The 23,229-nt window shown below is 44.6% G+C and overlaps 2 protein-coding genes and 1 pseudogene across 2 annotated transcripts; 1 reads left to right on the forward strand and 2 right to left on the reverse strand.

The window, feature by feature from the left end:
* Positions 1-13,223: 13,223 nt before the first annotated feature.
* Positions 13,224-17,004, reverse strand: LOC127333763 (protein FAR1-RELATED SEQUENCE 6). Its single transcript, XM_051360201.1, has 4 exons — positions 16,801-17,004; positions 14,019-16,306; positions 13,851-13,922; positions 13,224-13,739 (listed from the first exon to the last, which is right to left on the reverse strand). The coding sequence occupies exons 2-4, from the start codon at positions 16,281-16,283 to the stop codon at positions 13,650-13,652; spliced, it is 2,427 nt and encodes an 808-aa protein (XP_051216161.1). The 5' UTR covers positions 16,284-16,306; positions 16,801-17,004; the 3' UTR covers positions 13,224-13,649.
* Positions 17,005-17,117: 113 nt separating this feature from the next.
* On the forward strand, positions 17,118-19,763 carry LOC127333764 (pentatricopeptide repeat-containing protein At4g17616). The gene is made up of 3 exons (XM_051360202.2): positions 17,118-17,320; positions 17,411-17,555; positions 17,679-19,763. Exons 2-3 carry the CDS (start codon positions 17,478-17,480, stop codon positions 19,653-19,655), a joined length of 2,055 nt encoding a protein of 684 aa, XP_051216162.1. The 5' UTR covers positions 17,118-17,320; positions 17,411-17,477; the 3' UTR covers positions 19,656-19,763.
* A 428-nt stretch (positions 19,764-20,191) lies between these two features.
* LOC127328876 (PI-PLC X domain-containing protein At5g67130-like) lies at positions 20,192-22,507 on the reverse strand (annotated as a pseudogene).
* Between the last annotated feature and the right edge of the window lie 722 nt (positions 22,508-23,229).

Consider the following 23,229-nt stretch of genomic DNA (forward strand, 5'->3'; position numbering starts at 1 on the left):
TCCGCTTATCATCCTCAAACTAGTGGGCAAGTAGAATTATCAAATAGAGAGATTAAATCTACATTGCAAAAGACTGTTAATAAATCTAGAAAGAACTGGGCTAGTAAATTGAAGGAACCACTATGGGCTTATAGAACTGCTTATAAGAATCCTATGGGGATGTCACCTTATAAAATGGTTTATGAGAAAGCTTGTCATTTACCTTTAGAACTAGAGCACAAAGCTTATTTGGCTGTGAGAGAACTAAATAAAGATCCTAAACTTGCCGGTAAGAAAAGATTGCTACAATTGAGTTCTCTAGATGAATGGAGAAGTGAAGCTTATGAAAATGCTAAACTTTTTAAGGAGAAAGTTAAGAAATGGCACGATAGAAGAATTATCAAAAGAGAATTTAATGTTGGGGATAAAGTCCTATTGTATCGGTCTCGTCTCAGATTTTTTGCAGGGAAATTGCTCTCAAAATGGGAAGGACCATATGTCATTGTGGAGGTGTATCGTTCAGGGGCAATTAAGATTGGTTCTCTGAAAGGTGATGCCACACAAGTAGTGAATGGACAAAAGCTCAAGCACTATATTTTTGGAGATTCTTATAGTGAAGATGTTGATGTTATTCGAGTGGTGACTCCGGAAGCTTTCATCAAAGGTCAAATTGACAGTTCTGCAGAGTTCGACTTTGAATAGGTAACAGTTCTGGTAATAAAAAGTCTGCGTTTAACTTTCCGAACAATATTTTTGCTATTTTCGGAAAATATGAAAAATTACGAGATCGAAACGGAGAGGAGGAGATGCACGAGGGCGTGCCCCCATAGGCCGGCGCGGGGCCCACCCTAGCCGCGCTGCCCTATGAGGACGGCCCCTCGGAGTCCCTCTCCAACTCTGGTTCGACCTGGTACTTTCCTTCTGTCGTGAATTTTTTTGCTATATAATCTCCCGGACCCCTGGAGGTCCGTATATCGTTTTCTCGTCGTGTTTTGTTTTGAGCTGTTTTCTGCCAGGATCTGTTTTTGATCTAGAAGCACCATGGTCTCCAACAACAAGGACAAGGAGCCTTTTGAGAAAGATATTCAAGACCCCGAGTTCAAAGAAGAATTTGAGAGCGAAGATGAAGAAGAAGTGGAGGAAGACTCGCGTGCATACCCGCATGTCACCGTCGCAAGCATCGGGGTGGTGGAAGATCCTTTCAACCCCAAGAAGAGCGCATGAATTCGCACCGGGGGAAAAGTTCCACGTCACTTCCTAGCTCCAAGGACATCTCCTCCAAGCATCTACAACCCCTTCCACACTCTAATTCATAATAGTCAAATTGAAAGGATTCCCAAGGCAGTATTGCCTAGCAGTTGGGATATGGATCGTTCTAACACTGCAGGAAGGATGAAACCTGAAGCTTAAGAGTGGGGAAACAACTCTAAGAGTTGGGACTCGCCGTCGGACATACTTCTTAGCCGCGTCGAGCACAATTCGGAGATGATCCGCAACCTCATATACGAGATTGATGAGTTAAAGGAGCTTGTTAAGAAGCTTATCAAGAATTCATCACCACCACCGCCGAAGGAGTAATTCATCATTGGTATTGGCACCCCCTTGGTTTGTTCCAAGCTTGGGGGGAGTGCCGCGGTATCACATCATCACTATCTTTTATCTTTTTACTATCAAGTAGTGTCATATCATGAGTAGGGAAGTTATCATATAAGATGGTTGCAGTGTGGAAGTATCTCTCTTTAGTTGGTTATCTATGTATCCCTTGGTGTGAGTTATCGTTATGGAATATTAATGAGAAGTTTTATCATTTACATATTGCACACCTTATTTTAGTTTGCAATCTCTATTATATGATTGATCTTGTTGTTAGTATTGGTGTCACTTTGGGAGCATTGAGTAAATCTATTTGGTTTTGGCAAACTTAGCATTGGTCAATAGCAACAACACTTTGAGTTTAAGTAGAAAAGAGTAAATACATGTAGATATGTTATTTCATTATCTTTCTTTCTTGTTAGCTATGAGCTTAGTATTCTGAAGTTAAAATTATTTGTGCTTACAAGAAAGATGCATGATTGTTTCTATCACATGTATATTTGTTTGTTTCCCTCAACTCTTATGCTTGCTAACCAACCTTGCTAGCCAAAGACCTGTATTGAGAGGGAATGCTTCTCATGCATCCAAACCCTTAAACCAAACCTATGCCATCAGTGTCCACCATAACTACCTACTATGTGGTATTTCCCTGCCATTCCAAGTAAATACTTCATGTGCTACCTTTAAACAATTCAAAAGTTATCATCCCTTATTTGTGTCAATGTTTTATAGCTCATGAGGAAGTATGTGGTGTTTTACCTTTCGATCTTGTTGGGCAGACTTTCACTAATGGACTAGTGGCTTCATCCACTTATCCAATAATTTTGCAAAAAGAGCTGGCAACGGGGTTCCCAGCCCCAATTAATTAACTTTCATTAATAATTCTCTTCACATGTTTTGCCCTGATTCATCAGTAAGCAACTTAATTTTGCAATAGACACTCCTCCGTGGTATGTGAAATGTTGGAAGGCACCCGAGGATTCTGTTAGCCATGGCTTGTGAAAGCAAAGGTTGGGAGGAGTGTCATCCTTAAATAAACTAAAGTACATGTGTAAACAAAAGAGAAGAGGGATGATCTACCTTGCTGGTAGAGATAACGTCCTTCATGGGAGCCGCTCTTTGGAAGTCTGTTTGGCAAGGGGGTTAGAGTACCCACTACCATTCTTGACAACAACAAACACCTCTCAAACATTACTTTTATGCTCTCTATATGATTTTAAAACTTAAAAAGCTCTAGCACATGATTTAATCTCTGCTTCCCTCTGCGAAGGGCCTATCTTTTGCTTTATGTTGAGTCAGTAAACCTATTTCCCTCTATCCTAAGCAAGCAATTGAGTTGTTGTGATCCAACCATTTATATTGTGATCTATTTAATCATGCCTTTTATTCTTCCTTGTTTAGTACAAGTTTTATCCGAATGAATATAGCTTTGAAAGTTATCAATGATTATGAGGAGATTATTATGATTGAGTATGCAAGTTTTGCCGTATAAGCTTTAATATAAGAGCGCAGCTCGACAGATAAGTACAACCTGTTAATTGTTCTTTGACCAAGAACGAAGTTTGCCATCACCAACTATGATTTCCTATGCACCTTTATTTGTGATTTCCTTCTACTTGTTTCAAGTTGAATTATATGAGGAAGTTGTTCACTAGAATGTCTTGTGTGAATTAATGTGATGCTTCTTGTCCGTATTTTATTTATCGACTCTTCACTCCATAAACATGTGGGCTTGTTTAGTGAGTTCAGTTTCGCTTGGTGACAAGCGAAGTCTAAGCTTGGGGGGAGTTGATACGTCCATTTTGCACCACTATTTTATATCATAATTTATTGTTATTCATTGATATATTTCATATTTAGAGATGATACTTATGTTATTTCACCTATTTTGCATGTTTCATGATTATTGGAGAATCACTCACCGGAGTCAGGATTCTGCTGGAAAAAGCACCGTCAGAATGCAAAATTTCTGAAGATCAACAACTGACGGAAATTACACCGAAGGTCTTATTTCTCCAGAAGAAGGAGCCAGCCAAAAGGAGGGGCCGAGGAGGGCCGCCATGGGCCCCCTCCATAGGCCGGCGCGGGCTCCACCCTGGCCGCGCCGCCTTGTGGGGAGGGGGCACATAGCCCCCCTCGGCCGCCTCTCTTTCGCGTACTTCATCTACCCGAAAACCTAAGGTACGGGGAATAATTGCAAGGAGACACAGCCGCCTCTGCGGGGCGGAAAACACCAGAGAGAAAAGAGCTCTCCAGCAGGCTGAAATCTGCCAGGAAAATTCCCTCCCGGAGGGGGAAATCGACGCCATCGTCACCGTCATCGAGCTGGACTTCATTGGGATCATCATCACCATCATCTCCACCACCGTCACCGTCATCTCCACCGCTGCACCTCGTCACCGCTGTAACATCTAGGGTTGAATCTTGATTATTTCATAGGGGAAACTCTCTCGGTATTGATTACTCCTTGTTATTGATGCTATTGAGTGAAACCATTGAACCAAGGTTTATGTTCAGATTGTTATTCATCATCATATCACCTCTGATCATGTTCCATATGATGTCTCGTGAGTAGTTCGTTTAGTTTTTGAGGACATGGGTGAAGTCTAAATGTTAGTAGTGAACTATGTTGAGTAATATTTAATGGTTTGATATTTAAGTTGTGGTGTTATTCTTCTAGTGGTGTCATGTGAACGTCGACTACATGATACTTCACCTTTATGGGTCTAGGGGAATGCATCTTGTATTCGTTTGCTAATTGTGGGGTTGCCGGAGTGATAGCAACCTGAACCCCCGTTGGTATATCGATGCAGGAGGGATAGCAGGATCTCAGAGTTTAAGGCTGTGGTTAGATTTATCTTAATTACTTTCTTGTATTTGCGGATGCTTGCAAGGGGTATAATCACAAGTATGTATTAGTCCTAGGAAGGGCGATGCATTAGCATAGGTTCACCCACACAACATTTATCAAAACAATGAAGATTAATCAACTATATGAAGCGAAAACACTAGACTAAATTCCCGTGTGTCCTCAAGAACGTTTGGTCATCATAAGTAAACAAACCGGCTTGTCCTTTGTGCTAAAAAGGATTGGGCCACTCGCTGCAACTATTACTCTCGCATTTTATTTACTTGTACTTTATTTATCTGCTATATGAAAACCCCCTGAATACTTGTCTGTGAGCATTTACAGTGAATCCTTCATCGAAACTGCTTGCCAACACCTTCTGCTCCTTGTTGGGTTCGACACTCTTATTTATCGAAAGTACTACGATACACCCCCTATACTTGTGGGTCATCACACAACCCCTATTGCACATGAAGCCTCTCCTTCTGTTGAGATCAGTGTCGGCTCAGCTGAAGTTGGGAAAGAAGGTCTGTTTGGTGGTTTCTCCCCACGTGCCATGTCCACTACCGCAGCCCCATGTGTCGGCTGGATCTGAGAGTGAGGTCATAGCTTCGGTGATGTTGATCATGCCTAAGTTGTAGGAGTTGTGTGGGAAGTCAGATTCTCCCTTGTCGACGAGGCATTTGGAGGTGGACTCGCTTGGGTCCTCGGCGGTGGCTTCCATGCCACCTTCTTCAGAGCTTAGTCAGTCACTTGCCTTCGTTGACTCTGAGGCGATCTTTGCAAATGAGCTTTGTGACCTTCTCGGCAATTTGGAGAGAGCAATCCCTAGATCTAGCAAAGAGATTGTGCGCCTTTTATCAGGGAAGGATACGGGCAACAACACTAAGAAGGTGAAGGAGTACCTCATAGGCAAAAGCAAGAAGAGTGGAACCACAAGGAAGGCATCCACGGCTGCTTGATGGATGATCTCATATTTTCAGGTTGTCGTGTCCGGATCTTCGTTTCTTGTGTTTTCAGTGGGGTTCCCTTGTGTGTGTGTGGTGATTTTCTTGTTTGAGAGTTGCGGCCACGCAGGTTGGGAGAGTTGATTGCTTTGCCTAGGCGACCGAGGAGTTGCGGACTTGTTTAGTCTGCATGTGGTGTTGTTGTAATGGGTTTTGCCCAGTTTTTCGTTAATTAACTGGGCATCTTCTTCTTAATTAATAGATTGAGGCAAAACTTTTATCTTCGTTTCAAAAAAAAATTATGCGGATACCAAATGTAAATAATAAAGCATTCATTATCGAAATAAAAATCAGAGAGGCCCCTAAGGAGCCGCTAAAATTCCTCTGAAATACATGGAAATCTGATGCAAATCATTATCTCTCCGCTAAGGAGCCCCTAAGGCCCCTAAGCATTCATTATCTCTCATGGACGATGCAAATCTTTTTAAGTGGAAATCTTTCTGCATAGTAATAAAGAAAAGGAAATCCAGAGAAATGTTATGTAAAGAAAAAAAAAAGCAATTCAGACCGACCCTGTGGTCCATGCGTGGGACGGAGAACATGTCAACGGCTGCACGCAGCTTAAAGCTGCGCTTCTGGAGCAAGTGCGGATGCAGTGAAGGAGCCAAAATAGCAGTCACTCGCTTCGGACACAATTTATGACTGTACGTTGGTTGGAGTGATAACCAGACGCGGTTATGCGGTCGCGGCAATATCTAGAGAGAGAAAGAGGGAGGAAGCACGATTCTTTTCGTTTGCGAAAACCCGACGCACAGTATTTGTGTTTGATCCGTAAACACGTTCTAAATATGCGACGTCTTTACGTCTACGTGGACGTAGATGGATCGGTCGTCCGCAAGCTTCTCGCATGGACCCATCTTGCAGTGGCACAGATGCTTCGTCTTCAGCGCGACATAACTTACGGGCGGCGCGCTGTAGCTTTTCAGAGCCACGCTAATGGTGCTCATCGGCTTTCTGAGCGTGCGCTGGTGGGCGCCATCGCAGTGGCAGGACATTGAAGACGAGATGACGTCCGAGTCTTATAAAGGTTCGTTGGCGGCGTCCATTTTCTCGACCGTACCATTGCCAGAGTCCACCGTATCCACCCGACCGACGCCATGGGGAAGAAATCTTGACCGTTCCGCAAAACCAAGAACGACCACAAGGATAGCGGCTCGCCGTCCGGCAAGAAGCCACGGGTCGGGCGGTACGTCTGCATCGAGTTCGCGCGCCGCCTCTGGGAGGAAAATCGATCGGTGCCATGGTCGGACGCTAACCTGCCTGGAGGAGGCTGATACCTCAACTCCAGGCGCGTGCCGATCCACCCGTGCCACGCGAGGGCAGAGAGCGCCGTGACGAGGTGCGCCGCCGCCGAGCCATCTTGCCGGCCGATCTCCGAGAAGATCTGGCGTACACGCTTAACTCCTACAATTGGATCTCGTCCGAGACGTGGGAGTTTAACGCGCGCCGCCGAGCGGGATACCTCGGCGACCTCGATTACTTCAATCGCGAGATAGCCGCGAAAGAAGACGAGAACGATAACGACGAGGACCACGACGACGAAGTCTTTTTATCTTTTTTTATTAATATAAATTATAGGTTTATCAATGGGGGGAAAATTATGCGTCGGCCCTACTGGGCACACACCTATACGCAAAGGGGCGCGCGGTCCATTTCGACTATTCGACCCGACGCAAACGGACACAAGGCGTCCGTTTTGGTGTTTGAAATGTGTCGCCCCACTGGAGATGCCCTTAGATCATTTCCAAGAGAGAGAAAAATCAGGTCACCAAATGTTAGTTTTAGGGCGACACGAAATTTTCTGCTATAACAATTCGATAGAGATCTTTCGGATTTTTTTTTGATAGTTTTTTTGATAGAGACTACGTACGTTTGGCCTTCTTGTGCCCTAAAAAATTCTTTTACATCATCTGAAGATGCTCTTATCAAGGTATACGTACGTCCCGTTTGGCAGGGCAGTGCAGCATCTCATTCTCGCTCATCTCAATTCTCAAGGAGCCGCGTGCGAAACCTCTAGTTAATCTGCATCTTCCTATGCACCTCAGCAACACCGTTGATCTTAATTTTATCTTCTAACCTTTTCACTTTCAGTTCCCAACGTATCTCTCTCTGACGTCAACACAGAGAAGCACACAAACAAAACAAAAAAAAGAAAAAAAAACTAGCTCGAAGCTCGTCACTGCCACCATGGCGAAAGAGTGAATGCGAAGTGATCAGCGAGAGATGGCACTATGTCAGCCTAGCACGATGTATGTGGATAACGCCTGCACGGCTAGGGAATATGGAGATAGGCCATGCTGCGATGTGGCAGCTTAGTTCATGCCTAGATCTCGCGGAGCAGCGTCGATGACGACGATGAGGACACCGGCACGGCTACCGGAGCACCGCATCTGGCTAGTTTATTTGGTCAGCGGCGGGGCGAGTGAGCAACGCCAGCTGTTTCCTAGAGAGGGTAAAGACTTGTTTGTATATACGCGGTGCTGTCCTTTCCCAAGGTCTCCGCGACATCACAGGGTGGCCAACTGGTCATCCATTTGGGATACATTTTGTGATCGATTCGAACCGTTTGGTTAATCGTGCTAACAGTCATTTACGCATGTTTTTATTAGGCTGGTATAAATGCTCCTAACGCGGTTATCTATTTGATCCGTTGGCCACGATTTTTTTTGTAACCTTGATCATTTAGCCCTCAACACCGTCATGCAATCATCAAATGCTACTGTACAAATAAAAATTCAATAATACGAAATGGTTACACAAATTATGCATTCACAATTCAACAATATTGTTCCCCATCAAGCAAATATAAAGTTCACATAGTCAATTAAAATAAAATAAAATAAGACAAGCGTCCTATGGATCGAGTTATGCATTGTTTTCTACATGGTTTTTCATGTGGTGAACCAAATCGTTGCGAAGTTATAGTGAGTCGGCTGGTCGTGGATTCCATGATACACATGAATAAAGTCTTGGAAACAACCACAATCCGCCCCGGGGCTAGATCAACTTGCCCTGACCCTTCTCAATCTTGGTCATACACTGAATCATCATTTCGGCTCAGACTCGATAATCACATTGTCCATGATCACTCATCATTTCCCACATCTTCTATATCTAAATAGGAGACCCCCACTACATGATTTTCCAGGCCTCTCCTGCCTCCACGTCATCATTTAATCGATCAGGCTGGGTTGTCTTCGGTCGCTGGGTGGTTTTCTCCCGCAAGTACTCAAGAAGCAGAGTAAATAGCATAAAACCACCACTTTGATGGTGAAATTTACCGTATGGTACCACTTTACGTTTGCGTGACAAAAAACCACCACATTTTGCTCGGTTTTTTGCGGGATGCCCTAAACGCGAATTGAACGCGAATTGACAGGGAATCTGACAGGTGGGGCCTGCTGTAAGTGATGATGTGGCAGGAATCTGTGAGATGGAGAGGAACCCGTATAATAATTTAATTAAAAAATCCAAAAAGTCTGTACAAAAATTCCAAAGCCATCCCGCACGCCGCCGTCGACTGGCCGAGCCTGCCCGCCACCGTCTCGCCGTCCGTGCCCGTCCGGCGGCGCGGGAGATGCAGGGCGGCGGCGCGGGAGATGCGGGAGCGACGGCGCGGGAGATGCAGTGGAGCGACGGCGGGAGATGCAGGGGGCAGTTCCTCTTCCGCCGCCGGCGTCCTTGTCGTCGAAGGAGGCGGCCGGGAAAAGGGGAGGGCGGGCACGACGGAAACGGCGAGCCGCCGCCGAGCCTGCCCGCACGCAGCTGGCCGCCGAGCCGCACGCCGGAGATGGGGAAGACGACCTCCGAAGCCGCACGCAGCCGCCGAGCTCGCCCGCGCAGCCGCCGCCTGGGCCCGGTGGCGCTGGGGGATCTCCTCGCCGGCGCCGTCCTTCTCACTGGGGCGGCGGCGGGAGTACTCCGACGGCCGGCAGCCGCCAGCCGGTGTTCACGGGAGGAGATAACCTCCCCAATTTTATGCTTTTTGGAATTTTTTATTTTTTAATGTGGACTGACACGTGGGCCCTCTGTCCACATCAGCAAACTGCTGCACAACATTGCCACCTCAGCGCTGACAATGGGACCCACCTATTAGATTCATGTTAATTTGTTGTCAATTCGCGTTCAATTCGCGTTTAAGGCATTCCGCAAAAAACCGAGCAAAATGTGGTGGTTTTTTGTCACGCAAACGTAAAGTGGTACCATACGGTAAATTTCACCATCAAAATGGTGGTTTTATGCTATTCACTCCAAGAAGCAGCGCCTCATCTTCTACAGGCACCACTGCGCTCTAAGTTCCAAATAACTGCCCACGTATTGATTCCCCTCCCATTGTTTCATTCTTCCTCTTCACCTTCTACATCAATCCAATTCCTCTACAGAGCACCATTATAATGCAGAGGGATCTGATGGATTTCGTCACCCTCCTCATGTTCTCCATCAAACAAATGCAGAAGTAACCGACGGAGTTGCTCTCCTATTATTTATTAATCTGTGGAGATCTTCGTTGCCATCATCATCACCACAACTTCCATGAGATTGATGGGGGCAGATTTCAAGTCTTCGTTGTCGACATCCATCTCCTGCTGGGACTGCACGCGCTGGCCGGGACGGATCTGCAGTCGTCGCCATCACTTCATACTATGGGTTTCTACACTGCCCACGTATCTGGTAGTCAATACAGTACCTCAGATGTTACCTCCGAGAACAACAATAAGCCTGGCCGGGCCTTTTGCACTTGGGGATTCACCCCACACTAATGACCGGTTAAATCCCGTTTAATTTTTTTTTTGCTAGATCTCGTATTCGTTGATCAGATTTTCGTCAGTTTCAGTTCCTATGAAATTCTTTTGTTTCCCCACAGAGGTTACAGGGAAGCATACCACATCGATCTGTTCATACTGATCCTTTGCTCCGAATGGATTTTTCAGTTTCTACATAGAATCGCAGTACAGATGATGTTCTCAGCGTTTAGACAATGACACAGGTACCAACTCTATGAACACATCCCTGACGCTTTGTGTATATTACCCTCTTTACTGAACGTATTCTTGATATATTTTCTCTCTTCTTTCACTTTCAGTCCGAGCCATCATGTCTATACTCTATAACCTGCATCGTGCAAGTTTTTCTGTTCAAATGTATATATATCTAGGTTGAGAAGCCAAATTCCAGCCATTGGTGTCATTCATCTTTTTTTTTTCTTATTTCATTTTCAGGTCATAAATCCAGTGCTATTGTTGGATCCTTTCTCCTTGGTTTCAACATTGCGAGTTTGCATATTTCCAAAACAACCTCATGTGTGTACATGTTATTCATTTCCGTCCTCTACAGAATGCACAGTAGCAATTTGTCACTCTAACAATTTGTTTTATTTTTTATGTACCAATTGCCATGTTAGAACTTTGCAGAATACCTATTTCAACCGTTCATTTCTTCCAGGTTGGTCTTCCTCAATATCAAATATAAAGGGTGGATGTAGGTGATCAGTGATATCTCTCTTGCTATGATTTACCTACGGTTAATTCTAATTAGTAGTTGCAAGGCATGTATAATTGAGGTTGATAGCATGTGCATGTGCATGTACAACAATGCAATTATATGAACGTACATAATTATTTGGTAGCAATTGTGTGTACTTTTACTTAATTTGATCCCATAAAATTTGATAAAACAATAATTTCTATTTTTCCCGCAACAACGCGCGGGGTACCTTCTAGTAGTATTAATGCTCCATGCTCGGGTATGGTGCCGAGTAGCCCAACAGGCTAGTAGCACACCAAATACCCGTTCCATATCTTCATGCGCCCTCTTGCTCTTCAGCAAATCTAGCTGATGGGTGCCAGGGTTATCTTCACAAATGTAGCTTAAAGTGGGTAGATACCATCAGCCAGATAGTACCCTTTGTTATAATATCCTTCTACAAGCCTAGAGAACACTGGGAAGCGTTGCATAATGTAGATGTCATTATGTGAACCAACCATTTAAAAAAACATAGTGTCAAATCCATAGGTCTTTTGAAGCCAAAGCTTCAAGTGTGAGGGTGCACTCTCCGACATGTCTCTTATATTGACCATGCTAGTCAAATATATAGTTCTTTCATCCCGGTACAATAATATATGCTTCCAAACATCTCAGGAAACCTCTGATTGACAACAAGCGGGTTGTCCACAACATTTGGTTCTCTTAAATATTCTCCACCGGCCGTAGCAACCACTGATGTGCAGAACCTGTAAATTAATTTTAGGCATGTGGTCTCACTCATTCGCACGTACATCTACCAAATCATTTGGCAATCCCATAGGCAAGCATCCTAATCAATGTTGTGCATTTCCGATAAGAACAAACGCTCACCTTACCAATTGCATCCATCTTGCATATGAAGTAGTCTGTCATATATCTTGACTCCGACAGTCTTGACATCTAGAACCGACGTCAGAACATAGCGATGGTGTACATTGGGTTGGTACGGTGGAAGTAGTCGCTGAAGAGTTGAACATGGCTCGCTTCTCTTATACGATCCAGCGCCCTGGCACGTCCCTTGACAGATCCATGGGGCCTTGGCATCTGTAATGTGGTCATGAATGAGAAGCGCCGCCTTCATCAACAACTTGGAGTCATCGTCGGAGTCATCTTCTAAAGACGTATCAATGACATGGTTGGAGAACTTGTCTCCGCTATTGGCAATGATCTACTCAAGCTGCTCACGACATTTTTTTTCGAGGAAAAGAGAACTATAATCGTACCAGAAAACGGGCTCCATGTGGGGGCAAACACCTTGCGGGCGGTGCAGTTCTCGGCTGTGGAAGAGGCCTGCAGAGTGAGAGGGCAACCTAGCCTGGCCAGAAAGGGTAGCAAGCGAGCGAAGCCGGCCTCGTCCAGCGACGGGGAAGGTTGTTGTGGTGATGTTGGCGGGTTGTGTCGGCGATGCAAATGGAAAGGGGTGGGAACAGCCAACAGCGGTAGCTGCGGGGCAAAGCTCCTTCGCCACCAGCAAGACCACCCGTCCTCGTCTAGCAAGAAGCCCCGAACTCGAGCTCGTCCCGGCTGTGGCAGCGGCCAGCGGGCGGTGGATTCAATGCCAAATCTGCGGTTACAACCCGAGGCTGGAATTAACAGGGAGGATGGGTGGGCGGAATGGTTTTGGGTCGCCGATAGGCTAGCCAGAGGCGGACTAGAGGACATGAGATGCGTCCGAGCCATGTCTGCGAGGACGCAAAATCAGCCCAAATTTGGGCTGAATTTTGGTCCAAACGGACATGCCAAAAAATGGGTGACCACGTTCGGTTCATATCAGCGGCGACCCATTCGGCGCGTGAACCAAATGGGTGTTCCTCCTGCATCCCGCATGAGCTCCTGCTCACAACTGTTTTGTAGTTTGCAGATCCTGAACCGTTGCCTTCATTTTCTATCAGATATTCAGATGAGTTTCAACAGTACGCGAATTTTATATATATGAAGAAGTATTACTCACATAGTGGCGATCTATGAACAAAGTAATCTAAAATCTAAAAAGGTAATGGGAAAAGTTAACGCTGAAACCAATGCATTACCCAAAGGAGGGAGTACAATGCATCAAGAGCTGATCAAATTAGAACTGTACATGCTAATATTCAGTTAAAGGAAGACCAATCAAGTATTAGACCAACTCGATTCTATGCTAGTGGAGAATGATGTGATCAAGAAGGATACCTGAACAAGTTGTGTGAAACAAAAGGATAACTTTTATTTCTACAATTCTATTGGATAAACGAGTAAATTTACAAGGTTTGCAACTCAAAAACCACCTGAGTAACTTCAGACAAGTAAATTTTATTAAAAATAAAAAGCATACATTACAATACACAAGAATGTACGTCCTTGTAACATCAGATCGAATTATTCATGTAAGTTGAGCTACCTTGAAAGATTCAGACAAACCTAATTAACGGGAGCAGCAAATATCTAAGGGCGCGGAAAAACAGAGATGAGTATGTACAGGTGGGACATCACATGGAGCTCAAAATCAGGACAGACATGTCATCACATTAGCCAAACCTTAGACCTGGGTGAGAAGTCGATATCTTATAGTAGTAATTTCAGCCAAGTTCGAGCTTTTTTCACCAACCGTGGCAGAGAAAATAATGCCGAACCTGAACGACCACCACTAACTCCACTCATCATGTGGTCCTGTTAGAAAGCAGGCTACTCGAGTGCATGCACAACTAAACCGATGCCTCCTTTCACTCAAGCTGAGACCTGGTACTGCTTTCAGGCCAATGGAAGCTTGGCGCATTGTTGTATTGTGTCAAATCAAATGAAATGGTCTCCACCTATAAGCCAAACATAATTTGTAAAATATGAGCATTATCATATGAGAGTTCCATTAACCCCACTAAGAACAAAGAGAGGGGAAACTAGAAAGAGATTTTTTTTTAGCTTACTCCATAAGGGTAAGCATCAGGTGCACCCGCAGATGTTAACGGCCATCCCTCATTTACTTGATTCTGCTGCACCTAATGGATAAAAAAAATCAATGTCAATTGTCAGAACAAACATATGTGGGAAAAAAAAGGAATAGTCAAATTTGTGGATCTAGTAACGATACATACATGTATGCTGTCAGGTACGCTGTCAGGTGTGGCGACCGTTGTGTTCAGATTGTTCGCGGTGGCATTCCTCCTCTTGTTATAGGCCTTTTTTGTTTTCTTTTTCAAGGTATCAAGAACACTTGGCGTCGCCAATTTCTTCTTCCTAGAACGTTTTGACTGACCTTGCGGAAGATCCCAGCCCTTCGTATTCAAAGAAATGGGCAATGCATCATCCGTAAAATCCTCATTCACCGGATTATATGCAAAATTGGCAGTTGAAACTTGACTGTCAACCCTTTGATCTCTTAGTGACTTTTCATAGGAAATCACTCTATCCCTGATCTCCCTCATGATTGACAAAGCATACTCTTTTGATTCTGAGTTCACCGAACCCAATTCCACTACTTCCGCAAAGTATTGGTGGCCGACTTTGTAGAGATCATCATAGCTTCCCAATTCCTGGGCACCTAATGAGGCATCCCTGGAAATGGAAGAACAAGTTTGTTTACAATCCTTGCACCAACGATGAATGAAGTATTTTGGTGGAATCATCGGTACAAGCTCCTGCCTTAGTACAGTGAGAGCATGTCTGCACAATATACCTTTGAACTGGAATAACCGGCACATGCACCATATGTCCTCTTCAACACTGTCATAAGCAACTTTGTACTCCACCTTCTTTGCTTGATTTAAATGCTCTGAAATTATGTATGTTGCTCCTGAATCAGTTCGATCAAGTATATTATAGTTGCACTGAAATGAACGCCCCATTTCATTCAAGAACATCTGAAATATTTGTACTGTGTACATCTTAGCTGCTTGCTCCTCCAAAGGCAATCCAGTCATCATAGGTTGCCTCATCTGAGATGATTGTAAATCCTCGTAGGATTCCTTTTCTAACTTACTTCTAACAGCTGCCTCGTACTGCTCGACAAACATTTTCACAGACGTTCCCGACATCAACCAGCCATCAAAGTAGTCAGCTGCACTGTCATTTCTGTCCGTGACAGACATTCCCGCCCAAAAGAAATCCTTGACATAAACAGGAGCCCACTGCGCCCTGACCTCATATAATCTGGAAAACCATTCATTTCCGTCCAAATGAAATTGCTGCGTCATTTCTTGCCACTCTTTGTCAAAATCAGGCATAGTAACTGAATCATAGGACAATGTGCTGAAAGTAGTGATCATCCCATCCTTCTTTTCCATTCCGTCCAACTTCTCAGTAAGCTCATTCAAAATGTGCCGAAGGCAAAAGCGGTGGCGTGCATTCGGAAAAACCTTCTTAACAGCTATTGCAACATCATGACAATAGTTGGTAATTATTGCAGGTGGTGGTGTAGCATTCATACATCTTAACCATGTATCAAAAAGCCACACGTAAGCTCCAAGAGATCTACCAGCAAGCAAACCACACCCTAGTAACACTGGCTGAGCATGGTGGTTAGCGCCCACAAATGAAACGAACTGTATATCATACTGATCACTGAAATTTGTGATATTAATAGAAACCACATCACCAAAGTAATTGTAAGAACTACGTGATTTGGCATCAGCCCAGAAGACATTCCTTAGCTGTCCTTGCTCATTCATGTCTAAACTATGAAAAAAACATGGGTTTCGGTCCTGCATGTCATTGAAAAAACTCACCAAGGCTTCTAAATCTCCTTCTGCAAGCTTCAATTTCCTATTTCTGTCTATCTTGGTCTTGATTTCAATATGGGCAGATGAAGGTACACTGCTATCTCCAACACCACTAGAATGTGCAGCAGCTGAGCAATCCTGTGGCGCCTCAGACATATGAGGTGGATTTAAAGATAAGTTCTCTAAGTGCTTCTTGTATTTAAGCAAGCTAGGATCCAGGGCATGGTTATGCTCCAACTCAAGAACAATAACTTCCCACCGATTCTGAAAATGGGCATCCTTGACAATCATCTTAGCCTTGCAGCCAGTCTTTGTGCCTCGCTTCCTTGCAGGCCTTGTCACACCAGATCTCAACCTAGACTGGCCTCCTTTAGAGCATATGAATGTCGAGCGATAGCGGAAACCATCAAAGGTGTTGTTAGATCTCCTTGTGATACCAAAACCAGAGCGGCAGCCATACGCCACATAGAACTGAAAGGCGTCTTCTTCTGAATCGAATACCATGCCTACTTTGGGTACCCATTCTGGATCCATATCAACTGGCTTAAACACATCACCCTCGGCAAGGCTTGTTTCCTTCTCGCCCTCTTCTTGCACATCTTCTTCATTAGATGATTCGGTGCTATAGTCTTCTTCTTCCATTGGTCCCAAATAATCTATTCAGTCTGAAAAAACAGAGAGCAGCGGTATCAAAAACCCTGTACAGATGCTGCTAACAAAAGCATGCTGAGAACATCTACAGCACTTTGGCTCTCTGCAAATAACTTCATCTCCCTTTTTGAACATTACAGCACACTGGCTACCAGATTAATGTACATCACATTATCTCCATTCTTGAATTTTTTTAACACTCATATACAGCGCATTAGATGAGTATTAGGAATCACTGACACAGCTATCATTCTATCAGGTCCTGATAAAACAAGTATTACTAGTGACATGCGGCACAAACAAACTAATTTAACGGTAGTAGAATGTACGGCGGCATGAAGTAGCTCCAAAATTTTAGGAAAACTAGCTACTGTTCAAATAGTCAAATCGAAATCCACCGCTAACAGTATACTTGTGTTGAATTATTTCACAATGGAAGAAACATAAGCTCACACCAAATAAGAAACCACTCTCAGAACCCAAGCAGAGCGAGTTAGGGCTTCCGTACCGAGAAAAGGGAATCAGCCTGGACGGATCTCCCGCCTTCCACCCCACTCGAGCTACCGCAGTGGAGGCGGAAGGTGGCTAGGGCGCTTATTCTGCAGCGTCGGCGAGCGGAAGGCTCAGCGGCCGCCGGAATCGGGAGTCGGCTGCAAGAACGGGAGAGCTTTTTTTTAGAGAGAAGGAACGGGGGAGCTGGGAAGAATGGAGATTCTCTGCGTCTGCGTGGAAGGCGACGAGTGAGTTGTGGGCTGCGGCCCGTAGTATTGGGCCTCCGGCGGTCCGTAGCCCAATAAAAGCCCAACTTGTGTTTCTTAACCCCCAACTCCCCGTCCCAGTCCCGTCGTCTTGCCTACGGCGAGCCGGCGGCGACACACAATCAGGAGCGGGGCGAGCGGGCAGCTGACCTCAGGGGCGGCGATCTCGTTCTGCGGCTGCGCGCCGCAGCGCATCGGTGGATAACGAAGATAGCGGCAGAGGGGCGCCCGTCGTGCGGCCACGGTGCGTGGAGAAATGCGGCCGGCCAGGTTTGCGCCTCAATCTCACCTCCGACTCCGAGGCCTCCAGTGTCCTATGTCTCAGCTTGTAACTCTCTGTTTTTTTCCTCGATGTTCTAGCTGTGTACCTCTCTATGTACTCGGATTAATCGTCGGAGCGTGATGAGGAGTATGCTGGATTGATGCGATGAGGAGCTTGCCCCAGGTGTGCCGCCGTTGCTGCGGGCTCCTGCTGTTTCCTCGCGCTGCCGAAGCTGCCTTGACTGTAAGCGAACTACCTGGATAAACAATTCGCAGCTTCCCTTTCAAGTACAATTGTACATTGCATAGTTTCTCTTGCTTTTGGTTGGGTAGAATCTAAGGCAAATGCTTTCTGCACTCGGTTTAGGCCAATCGCAATGGGTCATGGAGGAGGCATTGCGTTCTAGCTGCACAGCGTCTTTCCAAGAGCACAAGTGCCCTGCCATGGGAATCACCGTCCCGTGAAACTCTACTAAGGATGATCGATGTTGGCCTCAAGGACGGCAATCTCGATGAGGCGCTGCGAGCATTCGGCAATTACAAAAGCCTGCACGGTCTTCCCGAGCCGAGGGTATTGAACAGCGTGATCGTGTCGCTGTCCTACACATCTAGCCGGAGGTGGCTTCAGAGAGCCTATGACCTGGTTCTGTCAGTTTATCAGCGCAACGGCAATCTTCTCAACACTAGCTCGCTGATGAGGTTAGCTCTGGCACTTTCAAGAGATCAGACGCCTGTCCCTGCCTCCGCGACCCTTAGGGTCATCATGCAGAGTGGCAAGCTTCCTGATGTTGATATGCTCAGGATGGTGTTTTTGCACATGGTGAAATCACAAGTGGGGTCCTATCTCGCTGCCGATGTTCTAGCTGAGACCTGCGAGTCTTTCTTGAGTCAAATATCAGATAGGCGACAGCTGAAGAAATTGGACCCGTTAAAGAACAACGTCACCTTGTTCAATATGGTTTTGGAGTCGTGTGTTAACTTCAAATGCATGATCAAAGCCCAGAAAATAATGGAGTTGATGTCATTGGTTGGGGTTGTAGCCGATGTGAATACAATGGCGATTGCTGCTCGTGTCTGTGAAATGGTTGGGCAGCGAGACGAGTTGGTCACCATGAAAAAAAGCATTGATTCCCTTTTGCCATTCTTTCAGCACTATCAACATTTTTATGACAGTTTATTGAGCCTACAGTTCAGTTTCAATGACATGGATGCTGCTGCACATCTTTTGATCGATCTGTATCGGCAACGAAAGTCACATGCTTTCAATAACAATGACGTTCAGAAACAGGGTATAATACAAATTGGCTCTGGTAACCTCAAAAGTGGATATAGAATAATGTTTGACCCCGCAAAACTGGATAAAGGTTTTGTTTTGGATACAACAAAGCAGTGCAACCTTCTCGTTCCTGTTGATGGAAATCTTCTTCCTAGTGAAAAAGCCCTTGCTAAATTCATTGTTGGCTGCGTGAAAGCGAAGAAATTGGGTCCATTGTCTAGCTTTTTTATTACATTGCATGAAGAAGATCTAAAGGGAGTTTCTGCTTCAGATGTGATTAATGCATGCATTCAGATGGGTTGGTTGCATGAGGCTCATGATATCCTGGATGCTTTAGATTCAGCCAAGGTTCCTATCGAGGTTGGTACCTACATGTCTCTTCTGAGAGCATATGAGAAGGAGCATAAACCTGAAGAATTCAATGGGCTTCTCCAACAGATACAGAAAATAGCATCTACCATGGCTGAATTTCATACTAGTCCATCATTTACCATAAAGGACATTGCCAACATACTCAAGGATGAGATGCCCCAAACTATATCATCTTTGCTCTCCACTTTGGTTGAAGAAACTGAACACTATGACCCTGGAGACTACTTAACCTTTCAGTTAAATAATTCAATTCTTTTCTTCTGCAAGGCAAATATGATGGAAGATGCTATGAGTACATATAAGCGCATGAGAGAGCAAAATATTAGGCCCAATCTGCATACCTTTTGCCACATATTGTGTGGATATTCTTCACTAGGCATGTATAGGGAGATCACCATACTGTGGGGAGAAATAAAGCGCAGACTCGAGTGTGGAGAAATATCTGTTGATAGGGATTTGCTTGACTGCTTGGTTTTGGATTTCCTCAAAGGTGGCTATTTTTCAAGGGTGATGGAGGTTACAAGTTACATGTCAACCCATAATATTTACTGCGACAAGTGGAAATATAGGCAAGTCTTTCTGAAGCTGCACAAGAATCTATATGGGAACTTGAATTCATTGCATGACAAAACAGAAGCTCAGAGCAAAAGGATCGAAGATGTCCGAGCTTTCAGGTCATGGGCAGGCATCAAATAGATAAACCTGAGTACGGCACTGTAATTATTTTGCTTTTTCAGAAACACTTTGGTAGCTCAAAAGTACACTGTTCTTCTCCAATGTAATATATCGAAGTTTGTAGGATAATGTTGTAGTGTTGTCTCTTTGGGGCCTCTCGTTCAGTTGGAGTACTTGCTATTGTGGCCTCAAATTGTGCTTTGTTTCAGAGTGAGAAATAGAAGCTTTTCGTGTGCAATACGAGAAACAATGTAGATACGATTGTATGTACAGTAGCAAAATAGGAATAGCTACACACCCTGTTGCTACTGATGGCCTTGTTGACTATTTTCCACCGCATCGAGAACTAATGCCGTTAACCGACCTGCACCCTGTTTTTTTTTTTTTTTTTTTATCTTCACACGACCTAGCCCACCGAGGCCGACAACATTGTCAGAAAAATAAGACACGAACACTTTCATCTCCTCCCAATCTATCAACCCCACCCCCACCACGACCACTTCCTTGCTAGATTCTTGTTTCTTGTACTATCATTTTGATACAAACTTACAAGCAATTTAACAGAAGGCATCATTTGTCACAAAAAAATGCCATGATTTACAAAACACTATACAGTTGGGGACGACAACGAAGGAAACAATTGTATCAGTCTTGCCGGACAAGCATTTGACGTCCTGGCATCCGCACACGAGCCTCCCGCTGAGCAGATCTGTGGCTTGGAACACGCCACCTCCATCGCTCCTCTGAAATTAGTTCAGTTCAGAAGCATCAATAAAGAATCCTTGCAACAGATTTTTTTTTTTTTTTTGAAACAAGAATCCTTGCAACAATATAGCATCCTTATTGTTGTACTTTAGCAAAACGTAAACTGCTGGACAGTCTTTCTATCCTCCACCAGTTTGGTGATTAGTACCTTGTAGTAATCAACCGCAAGGAAATTAGCCCATCGATTTCCAGCTGCGCCGTAGCAAGTCATTACCATGTCAGTGAGGCTCTTGGAGTGCTGCAAACATGCAGTCAGCTTCACAGGGACCGATGGGAAGTAGTTCATGAGAACCAGCGGCTTTCTCTTGTCATTGAGAGGCGCCGATTCCGCACGATTTGAGCATTTCCCAGCATCCATTCCACGTCGCCATCTGTGCCGGAGGGAAAGACGTAAAATTCATACAAACAGCATGTACAAATTCACGATGATGAATTGCACAACAAGGTTTTGTATGGAAGAACTACTGGTGACTCACAATTGTTCTCAACCATGAAGTTCCACTGGTACGCGATTCCTTCTGTGGCTTGCTTCGACCTCATGGAGGTGAACACGAGGAGGCGCTGGCTGCTTGCGACCATGTCGTTGACAAGAGGCCAGTCCTGACCGTTCTGCGGCATTTTCGACACCGGAAACCAGTACCTTTGCAGGCCAGAGGCCCTGAACACGTTTGTCAGGCCATTTGGTGCATTAACATAGTCTTCCAGGATAACCGTGACGATTTCGGATGGGTTGGCTGAAAGAAATGCTTCGATTTCCTTGAATGTGTCCAGTGCAGGTTCCTACAATTAAGGACTACATATTTAGCATACACTGTACTCTGAAAATCCAAGTGTTGGAGATAAGTGATGAAGGAACAATCAGTAGTTGCACTCACAAATGCAGTGAAATCGCATTTTCCTCCAATTGAATGGCACAGCCATACATCTCCATTAAAGTCATACGTGTCGAGCATTAGTGCGCGAACACCGTTCTGTACAACATTGCAACTGGGATGAGAATTTCTGTGCATAAGATAGGAAATGTGTAGCAACAGAAGAATTTATCAGGTGATGCAGAAGCTACATTTAACTGATCAGTGACTGTATCCTCCTGGTTGTCGAAGGTGACACGTGGAATTCCGGTGTGCGATGGTTCCCCGAGGATGGCGTATGAGTTGTGCGTCGTGAGATAGGCGTACTTGTTGAACGGCAACGAGTTATTCTGAAGAAGACCAGACCAAAACCAATGGAGGAAGAAACGTTAGGGCTATGAAAAGAAATTGTTCTCATCATGATTTCCTTGACTACCTAGTCCAAACTAAGTCCTATATACTCCCAATAGGGTATTTTGAGAAGCATCAAATTTATCGATTTTGGGGAGAAAATTAGGACATAATGCCCTCCGCATCTTATCTAAATCTCTACGCGCCAGGATACATGCACGAGCGTTTAACTCTGGATTTTGTATGCTACACGTGCAGGCCGCACGTGGTACAGGCACGAACCTTACATAAACATAATCATGTAACATGCTAACCAAAATTTCAATGAGAGTTTTTGCTCTCCAGCAAACTACAGTTTGCCAAACTCTTGGGATCACACTGTGTTTGGTTGAAAACAGATCTTTGTTTGTTTAAGTTGCTCACTACATACACCATGTGGTTGTTGAAAACAGATCTAGCCAGCCTGTAATGATTTGTGAAAAGAGGAATACATGAATCCAAAATCCTAAACAAACATACGCTCAACTGCTTGTCCTTATTCCTTTTTTGACAGAAGAAAGAAAAGTGACAAACAACATGAAGAAACGAGCTCTTACAACGAGTTCGAAGGAGTTGGTGGCGGTGGAGCGGACACAGTGGGAGCCGGCGAGCTCTGGTTTGCAGTCCAAGCACCACTGCCCGGCGCCGCAGCCGGTGCTCCTTGAGCACGTGTGGCCTACCTGAATTCAAATCAAACCCAAAGGCTCAGTTTTAATTAGCAGAGTCATGAGGAGTTGATGGATTGGGAGAAATAGGGAGAATTGATCACAGTTGTTGCTGGCATCTTACATTGGCAGTTGCAGCTCCCAAGATACCAGCCACAACAAGAGCTAGTGCTGCTGCAGCTGTCGTACACATGACCCCCATCTGGAAGCTAGAGAGAGAGGGAGCCGTACAGAATTCTTCAGAGGTCACAGCCAACTGAACAGTGAACGCCTTACAGGATTTGAGGAAAAAAAGTCAAGTAGACTTTTGTGGGGAGAGGTGAGGGTTGGTTGCAGCGCAAGATTTTCTAGCGTTGACCAGAGGCTGGAGAGCCTGGTTTTTCTCACAACTTTAAAACTTTTCAAAGTTTCAAAAATTCTTGAAAAAAATCCTAGATAATGATTTACTCTACCAACCGATGAAATCTCAATTCGAAATACCTTATATTCTGGGCTTAAGAAAAATAATAAAATCTGACAGAATTTGGAGGACTCCACTTCTCACTACTTCAGAAGTCAGATTTTGATTTCTTTTTTGGAGCCTAAAATATGGGGTATTTTGAGTTGAAAATTTTCACATTGGTAGAGTACATTATTTCTACATCTAAGTTTTTGTCTCGGAATTTTTTTAAACTTCGAAATGTCATTTCTTTTATTTGTTCAAAAAAAGGCCCTGTGTAGCCATGCCCAAAACATGCACTCTAGCGTTGACACACTACTTATATATACTACTCATTTGATTGTGCTTAAAGATGTGGGTCTATACAGAGCTGGTATCAGAACAATCTACAATGTAACCAAGCTTGCCGTTGGGGAGGGTAAGGACATACACATGCCTTGCCCACACCCAAATCCACCGGGCACTACACCCATTCTCACACTCCC

Source organism: Lolium perenne, chromosome 2, assembly GCF_019359855.2.
Source record: "Lolium perenne isolate Kyuss_39 chromosome 2, Kyuss_2.0, whole genome shotgun sequence".
In the NCBI taxonomy this organism is placed as follows: Eukaryota; Viridiplantae; Streptophyta; class Magnoliopsida; order Poales; family Poaceae; genus Lolium; species Lolium perenne.

What these genes read in the sequence shown, in the direction of transcription:
- LOC127333764 (XM_051360202.2), top strand. Translation starts at nt 17,478, where the DNA reads ATGAGGAGCTTGCCCCAGGTGTGCCGCCGTTGCTGCGGGCTCCTGCTG. An exon ending in CTGCCGAAGCTGCCTTGACT is followed by an intron (nt 17,556 to 17,678) that starts GTAAGCGAACTA and finishes CACTCGGTTTAG; the next exon opens with GCCAATCGCAATGGGTCATG.
- LOC127333763 (XM_051360201.1), bottom strand. Translation starts at nt 16,283, where the DNA reads ATGGAAGAAGAAGACTATAGCACCGAATCATCTAATGAAGAAGATGTG. An exon ending in GCGTACCTGACAGCATACAT is followed by an intron (nt 13,923 to 14,018) that starts GTATGTATCGTT and finishes TTTATCCATTAG; the next exon opens with GTGCAGCAGAATCAAGTAAA. An exon ending in CTGATGCTTACCCTTATGGA is followed by an intron (nt 13,740 to 13,850) that starts GTAAGCTAAAAA and finishes TTTGGCTTATAG; the next exon opens with GTGGAGACCATTTCATTTGA.